The sequence below is a fragment of the Lacerta agilis genome, chromosome 14, assembly GCF_009819535.1.
Source record: "Lacerta agilis isolate rLacAgi1 chromosome 14, rLacAgi1.pri, whole genome shotgun sequence".
Taxonomy (NCBI): Eukaryota; Metazoa; Chordata; class Lepidosauria; order Squamata; family Lacertidae; genus Lacerta; species Lacerta agilis.
Window position 1 is genome coordinate 4,442,489 of NC_046325.1, and position 19,551 is coordinate 4,462,039.

The 19,551-nt window shown below is 46.9% G+C and overlaps 1 protein-coding gene across 6 annotated transcripts in view; it reads left to right on the forward strand.

Moving 5' to 3' along the window:
• The first annotated feature begins 399 nt into the window (after positions 1-399).
• CHD3 (chromodomain helicase DNA binding protein 3) overlaps positions 400-19,551 on the forward strand; it is a 57,185-nt gene continuing 38,033 nt past the window's right edge. For 2 of the 6 annotated variants that reach the window (XM_033169336.1, XM_033169334.1), the window contains exons 1-4: positions 401-759; positions 13,062-13,180; positions 13,976-14,149; positions 16,434-16,555. In XM_033169336.1, coding sequence (XP_033025227.1) covers positions 537-759; positions 13,062-13,180; positions 13,976-14,149; positions 16,434-16,555 — 638 coding nt within the window. In that variant the 5' untranslated portion in view covers positions 401-536. Of the gene's footprint in view, positions 760-5,652; positions 5,823-11,101; positions 11,308-13,061; positions 13,181-13,975; positions 14,150-16,433; positions 16,556-19,551 lie in introns of those variants that run through there. The other 4 variants (XM_033169335.1, XM_033169333.1, XM_033169337.1 and 1 more) reach the window with 4 other exon arrangements.

The following is a 19,551-nucleotide window of genomic DNA, read 5'->3' on the forward strand; positions in this document are numbered from 1 at the left end:
ATATAACAGCAAGAAGAAAAAGCCTTTATCTTTATTATCATTTTCGTTTTCTTGCATGTTTTTCCCCCCTTTTAAATTTGGAGCTGATTTTTTTTTGAAAGGGGGGAGATCTTTTAACCCTAAGGAAGAGGGGGTTAAAATTAAGCCAGCCATTTTGTTTTTTTGTTTTTTATATAGGGGGGGCCCTATATATTTTTTACCTCATGGGGGGGTCTGTTTTAAAAATAATTTAAGGGCGGCCATTTTTGTTTCTTGGTCTTGTGGAAAATATTATCCTGAACTCCCCCCTCAGAATTTAAATATATCTTTACTCCCCCCTTCATTTTTTTTTAAAGAAGGGGGTCGAGGAAACATTTCAAGGAAGGACAAAGTTGTAAAGAAGGAGAGTTGTTTTCATTCATGGGACTTTTTTTTAAACTGAGGTGATCTGAAGTGGGGGAGAGCTTTTTGTGTGTGTGAGGGAGAGAGGGAAGGGGGGTTGCCCCCCCTTCTGCTTTTCTCTTGTGTTTCCCCCACCCCCCTCCTCCAGCACCACCATGGCTTCCCCTCTGAGGGAGGACGAGGAAGAGGAGGAGGAGATGGTGGTGTCTGAGGTGGAGGGGGACGAAGACGAAGAGGAGGAAGAGGAGGAGGAAGAAGGAGCAGGGGACAACAGCCCAGGCGACATATTCCCGCCTGCTGTTCAGGCTGAGGAGGCTGCTCCACTGACACCGACAGCATCCACGCCGGCGGCAACTGAAGGGACAGAGGCGCCTCCAGGTAAACAACACCCCTCCCCCCCAACCCGGTCGCCCCTTTAATTTGACCCCTCAATAGATTCGGCGCTATATTAACCACCACACAAAAAGAAATCTGTCCCGCCGCCTTCGGAACTGGCGGGAGGGCGGTGGATTTTTTGGGGGGGGAGGGGAGGGCAGCTTGTTTGTAAACAACCAACGGCTTTCGAACGCCGAGGGGCCGGGAGTTCCAACCCGCCGCCCTCCTCGCGCCAACCGCCGCCGAGCCTCACCCCCCCCCCCGCCCGCGAACCGCCGTTCCGCGCGCGCGCTGCCCAACGGCTTTGGAATGTTGAGGGACCCGGAGTTCCACCCCCCCTTTTTTAGCCTCTCCTCCCCTCGCCCGTTGCCCTTCGCTGCAATGCCTCACCCAGCGCAAACTGCCCCAGCCCGGCGGCTTTTGGGAACCTTCCGATGGCGGGGGTGGGGTCGGGGGTCCACGTCCGAGCCAGCCGCCCCTCCCCCCCACCTCGCCGCCGGCCAAACGGCGCGGGCAGCTCTCGAGCGGCCGAGAGTTCCAGTCTGCCTCGAAGGAGGCTGAGGAGAGCGCGTGGGGCGAGGGAGACCAGCGGGGCTGAGGGGGGGAGGCTCTTGTTTCAAATCACCACTATTTAATAATAATAATAATAATAATAATAATAATAATAATAATAATAATAATAATAATAATAAACGCTTTCTGAAAGTTGTTGGGGAGCCCTGTGCCCCCGTTATTTGACACCCCGTCGCAGCTTTCCTCAGGGTGTGTGTAGTGGGGAGGGGCGGTTTGTTTTGTAAACAGCCTCACCCTCTCCCCGTCCTCGACTTCACTTAGAGGTGGGTTTTTGGGGGGGCGGCGGTCATCTGCAAGCACACCCTCATGTATACAAATAAATAAAAGAGAGAGATATTGCTCCCATTAATTGTTGTTAAAAGAGCACCCACTTTTTTTTACCTGATCCCCCTGTTTTTAGGGGGGGGTTAGCGGGTGGGCACCCTATTTCTGGAGAATGGGAGCCATGCCTGTTTCACGTGAGGGAATCAGCCCCAAACTCCCTAGTCCTCTTTGGGAACTTTTTTTTGGGGGGGTACATATGCACTGAGAGTGTTTATTCTTACGGTTGGCAGGAAGTGTTGTAAGACCGGCACAGGTGGCTGAAAGGGCCATGCATTTCGGATAAATGGGGGCCTGTCAGGTTTGATGGGGGGTGGGGGAACGCTTTGTGATTTGGGGGTAGGGAATGTGAGGTGAGGCACATGTCAGAAAAGCGTGCCCTAGAGGTGATGGGAGCAGCTGGCTACTTGGTGGCCATATGCCAGTTTTGACAGGAGCAGAGAGGGCTGCCTGACAGCAGGGCAACAGGACTGAAGGGAGCGGAGAGGCCTCTGTTTGGGGATTATGAGAGGCAGGAGCCTCTTTGTAGTGGGGCCAGTGTCAAGATTGGAGCAGAAGGCCTCTGTTGTTGAGGGAGTGGGCTTGGCAGACTAATGGTACTTGGGATGAAGATTTAGAAACTTCAGGGGCATAACACCTTCTGCGAAACCCAATTGGAACAAGGCTGATGTTTCATTGATTGAGGCCTATTGTTCATAGTATTACAGGCCCATTGATTGGAATCCAGTGGTAGTGCTCTTGGTAGTGCTCCTTGGTAGTGCACTCTTTGGTGGTAGTGCTTCTCATGGGAAAAGGACTTTGGATTCTGTGTGTGGATCAGGAGCTTTTGTTGCCTTTTGATCTTACAGAGTCAGTTATAATATTTATTCAGCCCCTGCGTCTAACGTGTTTTTATTATTATTATTACAAAAATCAATAAAAACAGGCCCAAACCACAGATGATCATTCTAAGAAAGATGAATGAAAACGGAAGGCGAAGCACATACAGAAGAACAGTAAGGCCCAATCCATGTGACATGAAAGGCAGTTGGACCATTAAGCAGGTCTAGACCTTGAAGGTTGCATATTGAAATGCAACTTGGGTAACTTTAAGGCCAGATTGGTGATGTGAGGAGTCTAGCTCATATAAGGCAATATATATGGGGGAAATTCCTCTTGCATTTTTAAAGGCCTAGACAGGCTTGCCAAGACACATTCAGATAGCCCACGAACATTAAAAACTATCACAACACTATGTCTTACTTAAACTGATTATCTGCCCCCTCTAATTATCAGTGACCCTCTGTCCTCTCTCTCGGCATTGTTAAGGATATCAGATAATTTACTGATGATAGATTACTGGTACATGTGTTTCAGCAAGGTAGGTTTGCTTGCTGGCGCACTTGCTTCTGGTTTAAATATTAGTGCAATATGAGCAAAGTGAGAAACAAAATGGCTTTCTGTCTTGCAAAGTTTAAAATTTATTATGCTATGATATCTTGCACAGGAAATGCTTCTTTAGGGTTCAGTTCTGCTGACACTGAGAGACAGTGGCAGTGCCTTGTTTTATTGGGCATAGTTAGTTCAAAAAGTGCTACTCTGTATCCTGCAGGAACAGGTAAAAGTGTAAGCACAGGATGGGTATGAGTGTGCACAAGAAGTTCCTAAATACAGTACAGTACTTGATATGGTTATCTCACAAGTTGATGGACCCTTTCCACACTGTGGCTGTGGCTGAGCAAATGGTCCTTGCAGCACCTGCAGTTTTTCCATTTCTAAGAAAAACTGGTTGTACGTACCGGCTTTCCAGAATGATAGAAAAATGGGTAATGTGATCCTTGTAGAAATTGTGCTACCTTGTAGATCCTTGTGCTACCTATCAAACTTTCTTTGATTTAATTAGATTGTGGACCCTCCAGCAACAGTTCCTGCTACTTTACCTGTCTCAAGCCCTCACAAAGAGCTATGCCCTACATGTAAAATAATTTCTCACTGAAAACAACAACTGCATTTCTGAGTATACTTGGGAAAGGCCAGCTCCCCGCATTCTGTGGTTGGCTAATGCACAGCATGTATCTTGATGGTGGAACAGCTACTTTGGTAATGGGAAACTGTATCAGAGCTGGAGTTCTCTCAGCTGGCCAGAAGCTTTTATTTTTTATTTGTTGCAGTAGATATTTCATCACAAACCAGTGCTGCTTGAAGCAGTGTGACAGATATTGTCTGTGATTTCATCAGGAATCTGTGTGAGCTCATGGGCTCAAAATCTAGAGGGTAATTTTCCTCCTATGGTGGAACACCACAACAAAAAGGCATGTGGACTAGAATATTGCAAATTAGATATTGCTCCTATTGCCTGTGGGTGGAACCTTTTCAGCCTGTATCTATGATGAGGTTTTTTTGTTTTATAGTAGTTTAAACTTTGCACAACTCTGCAAATTCACAAGGAGATTAACCTTCATGTTCTCTGCACTGGGCATAGTAATGGATGGGCTTGTGGTTCCAAGGATGGTAAGAGCAGTTACCAGGTCCATAGTGGAATCTCATTCCAGTTGACTTGCAAAAAAGTTGTACTTGACAATGCTTTAATTCTCCAAGAATGTAAGTGGATTTTAAAGAAATGCTTTGAGGCAACAGCAATCTAGGTATTGGCTCCATGGAAATGAATGTTGCTTGTACAGTTGCACAAGATATAGTGGAAGGTGGGAGAATGCAGGAAAGCAAAGGGAAGGCCCTGAGAGTGCAGAAGTGGGCTCAGGAGTAGAGCTTGGGGGGAATGAGGAACACCATGCTGTAATCAGGAATGGACTCTGCAGGGAAGAAAGCCAGGAAATATTGACACCTGGAGGCATCTGGGGTCAGAAGAAAGGCGAGTGTTGACCAAGAACACAGCGCAAAAGCAACAGGGGTGGTCGTGGTGAATATAACCTGAAGAATAGAGCGGTTGGGAAGCATCAGGCTAGTCCACCAATGCAAGAAGAGGTGCTAGAGGAAAACAGAGAGACAATACCAAAGTATTAAAAGATATATAATGAAATAACTCATTCATTTTCATTTCCACTTATAGGCTACTTTTGAACCACTATCTTCTAATACACAAACATTCCATATTTTGATAATTCTTGATGTTAAACTGGTTCATCCTGTCTGTTTTCACACTCCAACAAGGTAATCCACCCCTTGCAATGTAAGAAGGCCTCGGAGATCTGGAAGGAAGCCTTGGTGCTCTGACCTCCCCCAGCTTCATTGGAGCACATATCTGTCAATTGTGTGTGTGCCAGCAATGCTTCTTGCCAGTTGGTGCCCTTCTAGTCTAGATTTGTAGTGGTGTAACTGGCTAGAAGACAATCATCCTGTTTTCAGCCACTGGCTGAAGATTACAGCTGGTTGTCAAGCTATTTTTGAAAATTTGATGGCTTCATTCTTGTTTCTTTCCTACCATGCCAAACTCTTGAGAAATCAGAGTTTAGAAAAACCTGCCTCACTATTAATCCAGCATTGCTTTTGGTGGACAAATTGTAGAATTGAGCCATGCCCGTAAATCTTTCCCCATCTCACTGAATATGCTATTTCCCCCTTGCCACCCTCATCTCCGCATGACTGTTTTTACCCTGATGATTAAGATTTCTCACTAATGGAAATGGCTGTTATTCTCCTCCATTAACTGACACAGATAAAAGGCGCTGCTCTTTTTTTTCTAAATGGGCCATCCATATTTTTTTTGTATTAAATTGAAATACATAAATACCGTTTGTCGTGAAAGAGATGGCAATTCTAAGCAGGGTTGGTCTTCTGTAATTTGTAGTTATGGCTACACATCTACATTCCTTATCCCCCCTCCCCATTTCCTTTCCAGATCCTTTGTTAGCCTTATATAATATATATTTTCAAGGTAGGGAGTAGAAATATCACGTGTGTGGAAAATTCTAGTTGATTGCCTGCCAAATATAAGAATCTTCTGCGCATGTGTGCCAATATTATGATTAGGAAAGGGGGGGTGGAGGGGGAGAAGAATGCGTGGAAGAAGTAGGAGGAAAAAAAGATTGATAGATAGATTAGAAATTGACAAGAGTTGCGGGGGAGGGGGGTGTCTGATAAGCCTACCCTGATGTATTTCCCCCCCCTCGTATTTGTCAATTCCATCCCATCAGAAGCAGAAGGAAGGCGGCGTGGTATGAGGGAAATGCAACAAGGTGAATCAGCTTGCAGGATTCAGAGATAAATGTTGTATTGTCAGAAGGAAGCTAGGATTGTGCCAGATGCAAAAATATAGCAAGCAGAGAAAAGGAGGGAGGAATGGGAGGAGGTGGAAGAGGGGCGCCTGAATGGTGGTTATTGCACCAATATCCATTAATCTTAACAGCATTTGTTAACTGAAGTGGGGTGGGGGAAGCGTTTGGAAGCGGTGGGGGTTTCGGCTTTATTTGCAAGATTGAAAAACAACACAAAAGTGCTTGGTTGACTCAGTGTGGGCAATGATTATGTAGTAATGTATGTCCCGTGCCCGCTTTCCCCTGCCTGTAGTGGAGTATCAGTCTCTTCTTGGTTAGTTAAACCTAGATCTGCTTTTGCACCTGGTTTTAATCTGAGACATTAAAATTAGGAGGTCTGCTGGGGAAGATGGGTATTTTTAGACTGCAATTTGAAAAGAGACTCAACCAGTCACTGGATTGTCTTTGAAATAGAGCAGGCGTGTGCCTGCATTGTATGAGCTGGCCGACCTCAGATGGTTGAGGGGGTGATGGGCAGATCTGAGCTGGGAAGGTGGGATTGAACTGATGATGCAAACATTTGTGTGATTGTTTCCCCCACAGGCCTGATTTATCTCTCGGAGCAGCTCCCGTGACTATTTTGAGTTTGGCACTGTTGTAAATGGAGGCCGAGTTGGCATGAGCAAGGAAGATCTGGCTGGCCTGTATTGTGGATATAAAATTCTGTTGCTGGGTGGGGAGGAAGGGCTTGGATTTGCACCACGTTTGAAGAGAAAAACGCAGGTTCTCTGTTTACCCACAAAGGGTGGACGCTGTGCTATTCCCACGCACACGCTGACTTTCTCTGTAGCCAGTATGTTTAATCTTTGACCTGGAGGAACCCCCCTGCGGGGGCACAAGAGGGCAGTTTAGCTTCCTGCAGCCCCGTTTAGCCTGCGACCTCTCAGCAGAGCTGTTGGCGCAGTGAGCCAATTAGTGCCAGCTGTGATTTATACAGTAGTTTGTGTCCTGTGGCTCATAGGGGTGGGGTGATAGGAAATGAGCAAGGAGGGGCCAGGACTTCAGAGCCTGACAACACATTGTGTTGTAGGTCACCCAAGAGACATTGGGTGGTGGTGACTTCTGGCTCCCTGGCGTAAGCTGGAAGCTACTGCCTCTCTCTCTCTGTACTGGCTGTGCTCTTGATGATGTTCCCCTGTCTAGATTGGAACTCATTCATCGCCCTGTTTCTAAAAATATCAGCAAATGTTCCAGGCTACCTTGGTGGGCCAAATCCTGTGCAGATGTATAATTAGCAGTAGTTAGGGAAGGGCAGAGAACCTGTGATGTTCCACAGCGGTTGCAAGGGCCCTTGGAGGGGAATTAATGCTAAATATGAAGGTGAAATGTAAAGCTGCTACTGTACCTGTATTGTAATCTCTGTGATACTTCTAGGCTGTGCGTTGCTTCATGGACCTCAAGTCATTGATCGTCACAACAATCTATTGTTAGATAGGGGCCAACATGATGTGACGAACATGAGAAACACTGTTTCAGATACCTGTTTAGTTGTGAAGCTCTCTGGGTGCCCTAGAGCTGTTTTACAAGTTAGGAGAATGAGGTGCTAGAACTCTGGACTTGTACCACTTGACTACAGGTGGGCGATTATATTTTTGAACACTTTCCTATGTAATTATCTCTGCAGATTGTAAATTAGCACATCAGGCCCTGCACTGATTTTCCACATTTCAAGGAAGTGTGTTTGGGGGTTGTTGGCTTTTATGTATGGGAATATTCAACATATGACCACTTCCCTGCAGTCTAAAACAACTGCCTTGTCTTTAACAGCTGTTATAGATTGGCCATCCAGTTGAAAGGAAAATATCACAATATTGGTGCTATTTATATATACTGTATAATTTTTTCTCCTCAGTAAAAATGGGCAAGTAGCATAGTAGAAAATCATGTTAGCCTCCAGCGTATTTGAAAAGAGAGATCTATATCTTCTGATAGCCCCTGCTAATGACATATTAAGGAACTGGTCCAATAATATATAAAGTGCCTATTTTAAGTATGACTATTGATACAGTGGCTTATTTATATTATTGGCTTATCCGAGATGTGGGCACAAGGACAAATATGGTCACTATTCAGAATGCAAGACTGGAGGGATGTATTAGCTAAGGCAGCCTTTGCCAGCCTGGTGCCTTCTAGTTGCTGTTGGACTGCAGTTCCCATCAGGTGCTCCAGCCATCATTTTGAGAATTGTAGTCCTACAACATCTGGAGGGTACCAGAAAGCTGGGCAAAGAGAACTAGTTTAAGTTAGCCCAACTGCTTACAGAGCATAGACTAATCATGGAAAGAATGCAAAGGGGAAGGGTTTCAGTTATGTCAGGTGAAAGCATTCACAAAGAGGCTACTGTGATGTGGAGAGCAGTTGAGGTCTGTGATGGCATATGAAAGCATGTGCCTGAGCAAGGAGAATGACTTGAAGGGTGCTAACCAGCCAGCATGGTGTCCTCCAGATTGTTGTTAAGCTACAACTCCCACAATCCCTGGGCATTTGCCATGCTGGCTGGGGCTGATGGGAGATGTAGTCCAACAATATCTGAGTCACCATGTTGGCTACCCCTTTTCTAGGACCTGCAGTTTGCTAATATCTTAGTTGCAGGTAGCCTAAAATCAGTGTGAGAGATGGATTTGGATATTGTAATTCCAGAAGACAAGTGGGAGAGAATGTGGGTTAGAAAACTTCTCTGTACAACCTCAGCGAGAATTAGAGCTTCTGTGCTGAGGTGCACAGGTCTCACCTCACATTAGTGCGGTCAAAGCATGTAGACAAGCAGCTACTGCCATGATGCTGGAGAGGCTGTTGGAGGCTTTCCCTTTTCTTTTGATATCTCTGGTGGGACTGTCCTCTGGTGCAGGAGCTTTGGCCAAAGGTATCTGGGGTCATATCTGATGTTATCCAGCAAGAGGTAGTTCTAGATCTTTGGTTGGCAGTGCTCTCTGTGCATGAGGGGCCTTGGTGAATGGTGACTTCATTATTGGCAGCTGCACATATAGAGGTGGCACAGCACTGGATAACCAGGTCAGGCTATATGTTACAAGGATGGTATTCACATGTGTGGTATCTCACCTTATCTGGGTGCTACTGGAATAAGCAAAGAAGACAGCTTTATAGAGATTTGGTACCCATTCCTATCTTATGTAAATAGGGGCATGAATGGAGTGCATCTGCCAGACTCTCAGAGATCTATCTGGAGTGAATTATTGATAAAGATACCGTATTTTCCATGTATAAGACAAGGTTTTTTTTCTTAAAAAATTATGTTAAAAATTGGGGGTCGTCTTATACACAGATAGTGCAGTGGGGGGACAGGCGATTGGTTGCAGCCGCAAGCAGGAGATTGTCAGTGGCTATTGGGTGGTTGCGTGGTGGCCGCGGCAAGGGCTGTTGTCGATTGGCTGCCCCTGCGGCAATTGGGTAGGCAATTGGCGGCTTTTGCGATTTTAAGCGCCGGTCAGTTGGGTGAGCGATTTTTGGCAATCCCCCCCCCCAAAGCTCAACAACTCTACAACTCTTGATAATCTCCCCCCATTTTCTTAATTTGGAGTCCCAAAAAACAGGGGGCATCTTATACACGGGGTGTGTGTGTGTGTGTGTGTGTGTGTGTTATACATTGAAAAATACTGTAAATACTACTAAAATAGTTAGGTTTGATGAGAGGTTATCATAGAATCAAAGAATTTGTAGAGTTGGAACAACCCCAAGGGTCATCTACTCTAATCTCCTGCTATGCAGAAATCTCAACTAAAGCACCCATGACAGAGGGGCATCCAGCCTCTGCTTAAAAACCTCCAAGGAAGGAGAGTCCGGTTTCTACCTTCTGCAGCAGGAAAGAAAGCTGTAATGGGAATATGAAACTGAAACTTTAGAATGCTTTAGATCAGGCCTGGGAAGGGCACAATGCTAATTTGGAATTGACCATTAGGTTATGCCCACGGGTGCCCATAAGGTATTGGGCACATGTAGGTATATTTCTTCTTGTGCACACACAAAAAACAAACAATCTCTCCGCTCTAATAGCAGCAGCTTGATTGGATCAGTCTGAGTTCTCGTTCTCTTCCAACAAAAATTCTACAGCTGTCGCAACCAGTCATCATATGGCGAGCCTTCTCTCTACATATCTCATGCCCAGATGCACTGTGCCTTTGGAGTCCCTTCTTTGGCCGTTTTGTGTCTCCCTGAAGCATCAAGCCTCCTTGGAGTTTCTGGGAAGACAAACCCATGTTGCAAGGGAATACACTTTTTGTAAGCAGCAGCAACAGTACTGTACAGTACTCTTATCAGATGAAGCTTGTAGTCAGTTCAGTGCTGGCTGAAAGGGAGCAGGGGTGTGGCAGGGGTCTCCCCCAGCAAGACATGTCTGCCTATGTTTCCCTCTCCCCTGCCCTGCCTTTCCTCGTCTGGAAATACTGGTGGGAGTCTGAGAGTGTTTTAATATTTGTCCCGGGTGTGCAGACAACTTAGGCCAGACTGTGAAGGATAAAAGGAAAAACAGCTGGGTTGGCAGCTGTAGGATAAATTGATTTTTATGCATTTGTTACATTGTCCACCTTTTCTCCCCAAGGGACTTGGAGCAGTGTCCGCAGAGGTTTCTCATCAGTCTTGAATCCAGGCTCTTGACAGACACACCACCTTAGCTTCAGCAGGGCACCTGGCCGTGTTCCCTTTAGACCTTTACCTGGACTTCCAGTGGGAGAACTGAGGCTGAGACTTTGACCTGTAATGAGGCCAGGCAATGGACACAGGTTTTCCAAAGCTAAGCCAGTTCCCTGTCCACTTCAAGTACCATGGCTTTTGGAGTGGTGGTGCTCTGCATAGCAGCAAGGGCTGCAGGAGTAGCTATTGAGAGAAGTTGCTTGAGGTGTGAGCAGGAGCATTATAGGTTCAGGAGCAATCCTGCATAATGATACTTGTTATACAGTACAGGACTTTTCAGAGTGCAAAATACGTCACAGTTCATGTTTCATATATGCATCAACCAGGCTCAAGGTAGGTTAGGCTGAGGCATGTCCAAGGTCACTCACCCACTAAGCCTCATGGATATGTGAGGATTTGAATCTGGGATGGATGGATGTTGCCTCTTACCTCCAGGGTTGGGCTTGGTGGACTTTCATTCTCCTTCCATCTGTTTGTTTGTTTATTTGTAGATTTATTTTTGTGGGTTGCATTTCAGGGAAAGGGTTCTCAAAAATGTCTTTAGTCACATTCTAACCACAAGAACTTGTTCATTCAATTTCAGTAGGAGACCCATTTCAGAAGCCTGGAGCTGCAACACTAACAGAATCTGTGATTCTCCCATCTCAGGGGCCCTGAGCCTAGATCTCAACCCAATTCTTGGGAAGCGGGGTTGGTCAGCATCAGATGAAACACAACAAAGGCTTGTGTTGTCCAGGCTTGGAAGGGATTTGGGCAAACGGTGACAGAACCTGACATATTGGTCCTTCTAGTTTGGGGAAAGGTTTTCCGAGCACCGACACTTAGTGGGGTTACGTCCCACATTAATCACAGCCAGGTTAGCAGCAAGACTCTTCTGTCTCCTTCCCCGCCCGCCTTGTCTGGCAAGACAAGAGAAATCGCTCAAGGGGGCAGAGTGGCTCTGGAGCGTCTAATTACCACTGAGCCGGCTGTCCTGTGATATTAACGAGTCGGCGGCGTGTGTAGCCTCCGTGTGCGGCTCGCTGTAGATAGAGCCTTCCTCTGTGCACCGAGGGGAGCAGGAGGTTGAAAAGCTGTCGGAGAAAACGCAGAGGATTAATGGTCCCTCCTCTGTCTTAATATACTGAAGTAATTTCAGTTGATGCCGGCGGAGTCGCTTCTGATTTACAAGAAGTGTGAACTAGAGGGGAGTTGGCCCGGGTGACTCCTATTAAGGAGTTATGCCTCGTTGCTACACCTGCTGCATAGTAGAATGTATGTGTCAGTGACAACCAACCTTCATCCAGCCTGCCTGGAAGATTTTCTTTAAATCCCTAGCCCACCCAGTTGGCACCACTGTGCCTTGCAGGCTATCAGGAAGCACTGGAGCAGTGGCCAGCCCCAGGTCTCCCATTCATCTGCTGGGACTGAGGAACCTGTAAGGTAAGGGTGGTAGTGCTTTGGGAGGAGCATCAGACAGCAGCTGCTGGAGGTGAGCTGGCAAGGCACCAAGACACGGGGTGTCCTTAGCCATTGCAGGCTGGAATTAAGGGAATTTGGAACATCGGGCTGGGGAAGGAGCAGGAGGAAGGAGAGTGACCTGCGACTCCCAACCATATAAAGGGATGCATAAGCTCTTTTGAGGGTAGGAAAGTTGGCCGTACCAGGTGCAGAGTATTGTCATTTGGCATTTGTAACAGGACAGAAGGGAGGAGACGAACTCGTAGGCAGCCCTCGCATGAACAAAGGAGACCAACTTTAGGGTCATTCAGACAGACATGTCTTACTTTCATCCTGTTTGCATGCTTTGTATGTACAAGAGTGCATTTACTCCTTCCCCATCCCCTTGTGAGGAGGGGTGTGCTCGGTGCACTTATGTAGGACTAAATCAACCTTCCCCATTCAGCAATGGGAGGGTGGGTGAGGTTGTAGCCTCAGAAGTGCCCTTTTTTGCCTGACCTTGAATTTCAACCCACAAGCTTTTTAGGTGGTGAGCCATATGCACTTGCAGCCTCCTGTGCCAAAAGGCGGGTCACCCGCTGCCTCCCCTTCTTACCCACTGCCCTTCTTCATGGCTTCAAGTGTTTTGTGAAGCGAAATGAGCCAAGGTTTTTGTGGAAGTCCCTTAGGGGGATTGTCGTCTGTGCCCTGTGACCGTCTTGAGAGTGTCAGAACAGATGGCTGCTCTTCTGACCAAGCAGGCTGGGGGTGGGGTGGGAGAGTGAAAGCAAAACAGTCATAATAGTAAAAAATAGAATCGTTCAAGCCTGTCTGGATAAAGTTGACCACAGGGGTGAGAAGGAGAGGGAACTCCACCAGGGTTTCCAGCTTCCCCTAGCATGGCTTTTTCAGTGCAGTGGTGAGACCTGCTGGCAGAGAGCACAGTGTGAGGAATGGAGAGAGGATAATTGTTTCAGCATGTGCGTGAGCTTGGAGTGGTAGCTGCCCAGAAGTAGCAAAGCACACAAGTGATTTCCTTCTCTTTCTGTCCTTCGTTGGTCTCATTTCCCTCCCTCCCACCCCTTTTATTTTCAGACGAAGAGGAGGAGGAGCTGCGCAACTTGGAGAGCCCCCTTGTTGTCAAGAAGAAGAAACGAGGGCCCAAAAAGCAGAAAGAGAACAAGCCGGGGAAACCCAGGAAACGTAAGAAATTAGTAAGTTGCCTCCTTTTCTTCACTTTTTTACACGTGTGCGTATGTATTAATGGCATTAGTGACTTGCTCCTTTTTGAAGGAGGTGGACGTTTGATGGGGCAGTCGTGATAGTGGCAAGACTGTCTTACTGGGGCCACGGGGAACCAGTTTACAATGGGGGGGCAGGGTTCCTTGATGCCTTGGCCATTCTGGCACCTCTAAGGCTAAAGAGTCCACTAGAAAGAAACAGCAAAGTTTGACTTTGGACTGGGATTCCCTGCCACCCACCCCTGGCTATGCTAGCTAATTGGTTCTTCAGCTTATGTAGTCCTGGTTTGCAGAGGTGGAATTTGTTGAAGGCTATGGTGAATTAATGGAGGGGCACAAAAGGCACATATTTAACTGGGTGGGAGAGGTTCCTCATAGGGTTTTTTTTTAAAAAAAATCTCCCCTCTTCATTTTGAATGAAAATGAGTTGTTTGTGTAATATCCCTAGTTTTCCCATGCACCAGTCACAGAAGTCTTTGGACCTCCCTGTCAGTGGGCTGCACCTCCCTGGGGGCTTTTGCTTTGTAACAGAAGGTTTTCTGCCTGAGGCATTCTGCTGCTGAATCATCTCTTCAAGGTTTACTGTTGGTTTTGTGGGTTGACAGTAACTGCAGGCTGGTTATTTTGCTAAGCTGCTTTATCTCACCATAATGAATGGGTTGCCCTTGTCCTGGCAGGGGCTCCTTTGCCCAGCAGGAAGGCTGTTGCTAATTAATGCTAATGATCTCACTTGTTGTGCCCTCTCACTCTCTGTCTTCCCCTTGGCAGGTCAGCGAGGATGAGTTTGAATCTGACCGAGAGGAGTATCGGGCAAAGTCGGAAAGTGGCGGCAGCGACTATGGAGGAGTGGGGAAGAAAAAGCGGAGAAAGCATCGGGAGAAGAAGGAGAAAAAGACTAAACGACGGAAAAAGACAGAAGAAGATGGAGTGCAAAAGCCAAAGGTAGAATCCTAGAATTGTAGAGTTGGAAGTGACCCCAAGGGTCATCTAGTCCAACCCCAAGCAATGCAGGAATCTCAGCTAAAGCATCCATGACAGATGGTCATCCAGCCTCTGCTTAAAAACTTCCAAGGAAGGAGATTCTGCAACCCTTGGAACTTGCTGGATAACTCAGGGAGTTTGCACCTCAGACTCCAAACTAGAGCCGCCACCACCACCCAGAGTTTTCAAATAGCTTGGTGGTAGTAGTAGTAGTAGTAATAATAATAATAATAATAATAATAATTGTATACTGCCCTTCATCTGAAGATCTCAGCATAAAAATAAAAGATAAGAACACAAAATAACAATAAAAACAAGAACGAAAACAAAACAGTTGGGATGGGAGGGGCAGAATGATAGGTTTTGTGCTCATGCAGAGACCCAGAATTAGACCCGTCTGTGTTTCTGCAGCCCTGTACTTTTCAACAATCCCCACACTTTTCCACCATGCAAGGCTGTGCTAGCACTGATTGGAGAATTACAAGGCAACAATAAACCCTCCAAACACTTTCTCCACACTGTGTTGGCTTCTGGATAATCCCACATACAGAGATATTTTTCTCAGTGCCACCTGCTGAAAAAGCCATAGGCAAAGCAGGGGCGTAGGAAGGGGGTGGGGGTGGTCCGCCCCGTGTGTCTTCCGTGAGGGGGGTGACAAAAAGGCACACCACGGGGGGCTTGCCCTGCTGCCCCAGGCCATGCGCAGTGCCATGTGCGGCGGATTGCCCAATTGCACACGGATCACGCTGCCCCCTGCAGCTCACACCACCATCCCCCGGTGCACAGCATGGCTGCCGCTCCAGACACCCATGTGGCTAACTCCACCACTGAGGCTAAGAAGGGTGAGCAAGGCAGACAGACCCAGCAAGAGAATGCAGAGAGCTCCACAGGGCCTGTGTGGGCCTCTGGAAGAGAGTTTCTCAGGCTCCTCACACAACCTCTGCCAGCATCTGTGTTTATTCTTCATGGGCATTTACAGTGGTGAAAGGCAGGGTCTTTGATCTTATTTATTTTAGGTTTTTATTGAATGCATCTTCAGCACATAAATGATCTCGGTGCCTCAGGGTTTAAAAATATAAAAACAATAGAATACAACCATACATAGAGATATATTGGAAAGTAGTAGCAAACGAAAAGCAGAATGCCGGGGGGGGGGGAGAGCATAGAGCTCCACATCTTAAAATACCTGGGCAAATAAATAGGCCTTTTCAATTCGTTCCAAAAAGACAGGATTGCTCAACCTCGGCCCTCCAGATATTTTGAGACTACAATTCCCATCATCCCTGACCACTGGTTCTGCTAGCTAGGGATCATGGGAGTTGTAGGCCAAAAACAGCTGGAGGGCTGAGGTTGAGGAGGCCAGCAAAAAGACATTGAGCCCAGTACCAAACAAGCCTCCATGAGCTGGTCTGCTGTAGCATAAGAAACTCTCTCAAGAGTTACCACTTGCTTTGCTTCAGTAGGTGGAGAGACCCAGAGATAGGGGTCTGAGCTCTTAACAACTGGGCAGTTTTGTGTGGGAGAGAAGTCCTTAATTAAGGTAGTATTCTTCCAAAGCTGGAGCCTGCTCCTCCTTTCTTTGACATTATTCTGTGGAGACACATAACAGGGTTAGTAGCAACATTTCAATATTTTGCTCAGGTTGCTTTCTGGGAGGTCTTAAAGCAGAAAAATAAGACCACTGGCACTGGGTGGGCTTATTTTTCTGGATTAAACCTGGAGTCACCCTTGACCCTACACCAAATATAGGTTTGTTTTTCTTGATCAGCTGCCAGAACAATGGTCAGGCATGCTTCTTACAACTGCCTAGCAAGTTCAGCCTCCTGATGTTCTGCCTTGCCACTTTCATTGTCATTCAGGGATAGAGTGTACTGGGATGCTTGTGGGATTCCTCTATATTTATTTGTCAGCTGTAGCACAGAATGTGTTGCAGAATCCCAGTGGGCCTTTCCTCTGTCCCTTGGGATGATGCCACTGTCCATAAAGTGGTAGAGTGTGAGGGGATTAATGCTCCAGCAGGCACAGAGTGGTGGATGCATCCAGCATGGTGGCTTAATTTGTCAAGGCACGCTTCAGCTCCTCTCAGGGCCCACTACTGTGCTGATGTAGAGACCCATTTGCATTCCCAGTCCTTCACTTCTCTCGTCCCAACACTCTTCACCTGGTGCAAGGCAACAGTAGCACAGCAGGGAGATTGTTGCTTAAATAGCTCAAAATATACTGAACTTTTCATGTTTCTTTCAAGGTGGAGCAGAAATCCTCTGCTCAGCTGCTCATGACCTGGGGGCTGGAAGATGTGGATCATGTCTTCTCCGAGGAGGATTATCACACCCTGACAAATTACAAAGCCTTCAGCCAGTTTATGAGGTGAGTCCAGGAGGACTGGTGGGCTTCAAGGTCCACCTATTCATAAACTAAATAAAATCAGACGCTGATTGTTGTTTGAAGATGTGGGGTAAGCTTTGTGAACAGTGGTTTTTGAATAACTTTTTTAAAAACCCATTTTTGTGCAGGTCACACACACTTGTTTCATGTACACACTCTTTATGTACAGGAATAAGTCCCCTCCATCCCTTAGCCACTTCTTCCCTCAAGGAGGAGTGTGTTGTCAGGTAAGGATGTCCCAACTTCTTCTCTTCACTCCTTTTTAAGCACTAGTGACATTGACCACTGACTTAGATGGCTTTAAAATGAGATTAAATAAATTCAAATCAGATAAGGTTATCAGTGGCTACTAGTCCTGGTGGCTGTAGTCTACCTGTAGGACGAGAGGTTGGGGACTACAAGTAGGAGAGTGCTGTTGCCCTCATGTCTTACTTGTGGGCTTCCGAGAGGCATCTGGTTGGTGCTGTAGGAGCAGCATTCCGGACTAGATCAACCTTCGGTCTGATCCAGCTTCAGGGCTTTTCTTATGTTCTTTTGTTGTTGTTGTTTAGTCGTGTCCGACTCTTCGTGACCCCATGGACCAGAGCACACCAGGCACTCCTGTCTTCCACTGCCTCCCCCAGTTTGGTCAAACACATGTTGGTAGCTTCGAGAACACTTTCCAACCATCTCATCCTCTGTCGTCCCTTCTCCTTGTGCCCTCCATCTTTCCCAACATCAGGGTCTTTTCCAGGGAGTCTTCTCTTCTCATGAGGTGGCCAAAGTCTTGGAGCCTCAGCTTCAGGATCTGTCCTTCCAGTGAGCACTCAGGGCTGATTTCCTTCAGAATGGATAGGTTTGATCTTCTTGCAGTCCACGAGACTCTCAAGAGTCTCCTCCAGCACCATATTCAGAAGCTTCAATTCTTCGGCGATCAGCCTTCTTTAAGATGTCGCTAAATGAACAAATGCTTTGGGAGTGAAGGTCTCTAAGTAGTCTTGCCTTGCCTTTATTCTTGTCTCTGGGAACTGTGCAGGAATGTGAATGGTTTGTTAAACTGAAGCAACAGTTTGCATGAATGTAGCCTCTCTTTACTGGTTGGAATAGTGAAATGGCGAAAAGGCAATGAGTGGGGAGGAGGAGGAGACGAGAAAGCAAAAAAACTGTTTTTGCAGTGAGTGTGCTGTAGACAGCCTTTCTCAGCAAACAGTCTTGTTAAATGCAGGTACCGGAGCACCAGACAGCCCAGTACCTGCATCCACAGACCTGAGGGCTTATCTGGCTGTGAGCCTGTGACTCAATCCAGGCAAAGCTGAGTTCATGTGAGCTACAAGGAAGCTGCCAGTGGCCTTGGCAGGCCCCTGTATCTCCCTGCTTTGGCTTGGCGGGCAGAGGTGCATTCTGCCGCCAACAACTCTCTGTGACCAATGGCAGCAATCCGGCACCAACATTCATGAGATCTTGAGGCCACCTGGGCCTCGCCAGTTTAATCAAGTCGGTGATTTGTGCCAGGGGCTCAGGGGACAGGCTTGCCAGTGGGGCTTTCCGAGAGTAAAGCTCTCAGCCTGGCTCTAATTAGCTTTAAATTGTTTGGCACTCGCCTATACCTGACGCAGTTTGCCTTCTTCCCCTGCTGCTGCTGGGATCAGCCAAGAGCTCCCTCAAGACCAACAAGATGGAGCTCCTGCTGGAAAGGCCCTTTGGAGCCCTTTCACATGTTCCTCATGGCTCCCCGAGGGCTTAAAGATCTGCTGTGCATTTGGGACATCTGTGTTCCTGAAATGCAGTGTATAATCAGGACTTCTAGAGGTCTCCATAGCTGCCATATGCTGCAGTATCTGGTGGTGTGCTATACTTCAGTGTGCAAAGTGCTTTATTGTTCCTGGCACGTTTCTATCCTTGGCAGCAGCCCTGTGAAGTTATTCAGGCCTAGAGTGGAAGATATGCTGGGGCCATCCAGCGACTCATAGCAGAGCCCCAGGGATTTGAAGCTGGGTCTCCCATTCATCTGAATCCAGCAATCTGTTCTCTATAGCATCGCTGGGGCAAGAATGGTGCTGCAGTACAAATGGTGCCTGCCAACCCACGGCTAACCCTGCTGCATTGTGGAGCCGCCATCCTCCTCTCCCCTAACTATAGCATCTCATAGCTAGTGATGTTGAAGAGTGAGCAAACAGAATGAAGGCCCTTTGCTTTGGCTGCTTTGTGGCTGGGGCAAGATCACGGTTTACAACTCTTAAGAAAGGGATGGAGAGAAGTGAACAGCTTTCAAAGCGTGGACTGAAGCTCGAGACTGATATGGAGGGATAAGGAAGCAGCTTTAACCATCAAAATAAAAAGTGACATGATCACGGAAATGGAAGAGAAATATGAGTTTAGCACAGATATTCTGAAGAGTTGGAAAACTTGGGTGTTATCGCAGGTGGCTATTATTGGTGCTGCTTCTAAACAGGTTTTGTCCCTGGAGAATCCAATTTCTCTGCAGGAGGAAGGATAAGATATAATCAGTAGTTTTTCCCAGCGTCGCAGTGATATGAGTCTGTCATGTTGCATCCATCCATCTTTGTATTGTGTTCTTTGTGTCTCTCTCTCTGTCTCTCTCCCCCCTCCCCCCGCCCCTTGATCTGTTTTTAATATTCCACCTCTGTCTCTCACTGGATGTAGAATTGCTCCCATATAGTATCACAGTCCGAAAGAGTGACATTTGCTGGCCTTTTCTTTATCTTGTTGTTGTACTTGTCTCTGCCTCCCCATTTCCCCCACTGCATTCTTTGTTAGTCTCGCCACATGCAAGGCTGCTGCTTTGTTTTATGCGGGCCTGTCTTTGTCTTAGAGCCCCGCCTATTTCTGGAAAGCATTTTGAAATGAAATAAATTCAGACTTTTTCCTCCCCTCTCCCTCCTCCTTTTCAAAGCAAGAGCTCATATTTCTTTAATAGCATCCCTTAATAGTCTGCAGTGCATTATGGGCCATGGTGACCATCAATAATTAAGAAGTCA